General features: G+C 52.4%; 1 protein-coding gene across 1 annotated transcript in view; it reads right to left on the bottom strand.

The window, feature by feature from the left end:
* The window catches only part of CCDC157 (coiled-coil domain containing 157), a 5745-nt gene extending 4370 nt beyond the window's left edge, over positions 1-1375 (bottom strand). Inside the window, exons 1-2 of the mRNA XM_042441892.1 lie at positions 1201-1375; positions 573-715 (exon numbers count right to left, since the gene is read on the bottom strand). Of these exons, the coding sequence (XP_042297826.1) occupies positions 573-715; positions 1201-1375 (318 nt within the window). The remainder of the gene's footprint in view (positions 1-572; positions 716-1200) is intronic.
* Positions 1376-1457: the final 82 nt, after the last annotated feature.

Genomic DNA, 1457 nt, shown 5'->3' on the forward strand with positions numbered 1-1457 from the left:
CTCTAGGTCCTCCAGGGCAACTCTATGGTCAACGTCCAACAGACACTGACCATAGAACTGCATTGGAGGAACTACAAAGGCCTAGCAGTGTCCTCTCTAGGAATCTCTAGGTCCTCCAGGGCAACTCTATGGTCAACGTCCAACAGACACTGACCATAGAACTGCATTGGAGGAGCTACAAAGGCCTAGCAGTGTCCTCTCCAGGAATCTCTAGGTCCTCCAGGGCAACTCTATGGTCAACGTCCAACAGACACTGACCAGAGAACTGCATTGGAGGAGCTACAAAGGCTTAGCAGAGCGTCCTCTCTAGGAATCTCTAGGGCTTTCAGTGTGACTTTCAATCTCCTTTCTTACCCTGTCGCCAAACCTTTTCTGCGTCAGAGGCACTACAAAACCATCTATTCACCCCATTGGAGAGCGCGGTCCACTGTTTTTGTATGGGTCGTCTGCATCAGATGCAATCCACAGCTGAGTTGGCGGCATAATCTAAAGAGAGATGTTCCCGCTACACCTTGGCGTCCAAGAACCAAGGGTCTCCCGCCTGGACCGCTCACTGGGACCCCCGCGCTCACCTTTGTTTCTTCCCGTAGTAGCGTTGCCTCCTCCATCTTGGCCAGGGCAGCGCGCTGCCGCGTGTTCTCCTCCTCCAGGACGCTGATCCGGATGTTGTTGGCCCGGAGCTGCTTCCCCATGTCTTCCATGACGTCCCTGGTCCCTGCAAAGCGGCGCGAGGAAGCCAGAGGTCAAGACAGGAGGACATGATATAGCATCATGCTCTCTCACCGCAAGTGTCCCTTTCGGGGCATCCTTGGCTGCTTAGGTCCTTCCCTGGCTTCCTAAAGATCATGTTCTCGTATGCCTTCAACCAAGAGCAACCTCTCCTGTTGCAATATTGCCACCTAGCGTCCCATGTGTCAATGAGATGTCATCAGGAAAACAAATAACCTCATATTCGCTGGGGAATATATATAAATACATATGTGTGTGCGTGCGTGTGTGTGTGTGTGTATGCATATATATATTGTGTTTGAGGTCCAACGAATGCAGAGAGGATTAATTTTGTTTCAAGAATTGATACGATTTTCTCCCAGGATGGGATTCAATGAGAGCCTTTTTTCTGGCATATGCTGGAAGCTGTGCATGACGCACCCACGCATGATGCGTGCTTACTGTATGCGCCTTGAGAGACCCAGTCCTTACCTTCAAAGTGTGCCTCCATAGGGACATGAAGGTCTGGGTACAACACCAGCAACCTCTCCCTCTTCTTTGTCTCCCGGACCAGTTCTCCCAGCTCCGAGATGGTCCTCCGCAGCTCAGAGGCGCACTGCTCCATGCGCAGCTTCTCCTGCTCTGCTTTCTCTGTCAGCCTCTGCATTGAGACAGGAGTGTGGTTAAATCCCCCCGCCGGGCGCTATGCCTATGGAGGACAAGGACAAGGGTCTGCCGGTGCTGACCAC

The sequence above is a fragment of the Sceloporus undulatus genome, chromosome 10, assembly GCF_019175285.1.
Source record: "Sceloporus undulatus isolate JIND9_A2432 ecotype Alabama chromosome 10, SceUnd_v1.1, whole genome shotgun sequence".
Classification (NCBI taxonomy): Eukaryota; Metazoa; Chordata; class Lepidosauria; order Squamata; family Phrynosomatidae; genus Sceloporus; species Sceloporus undulatus.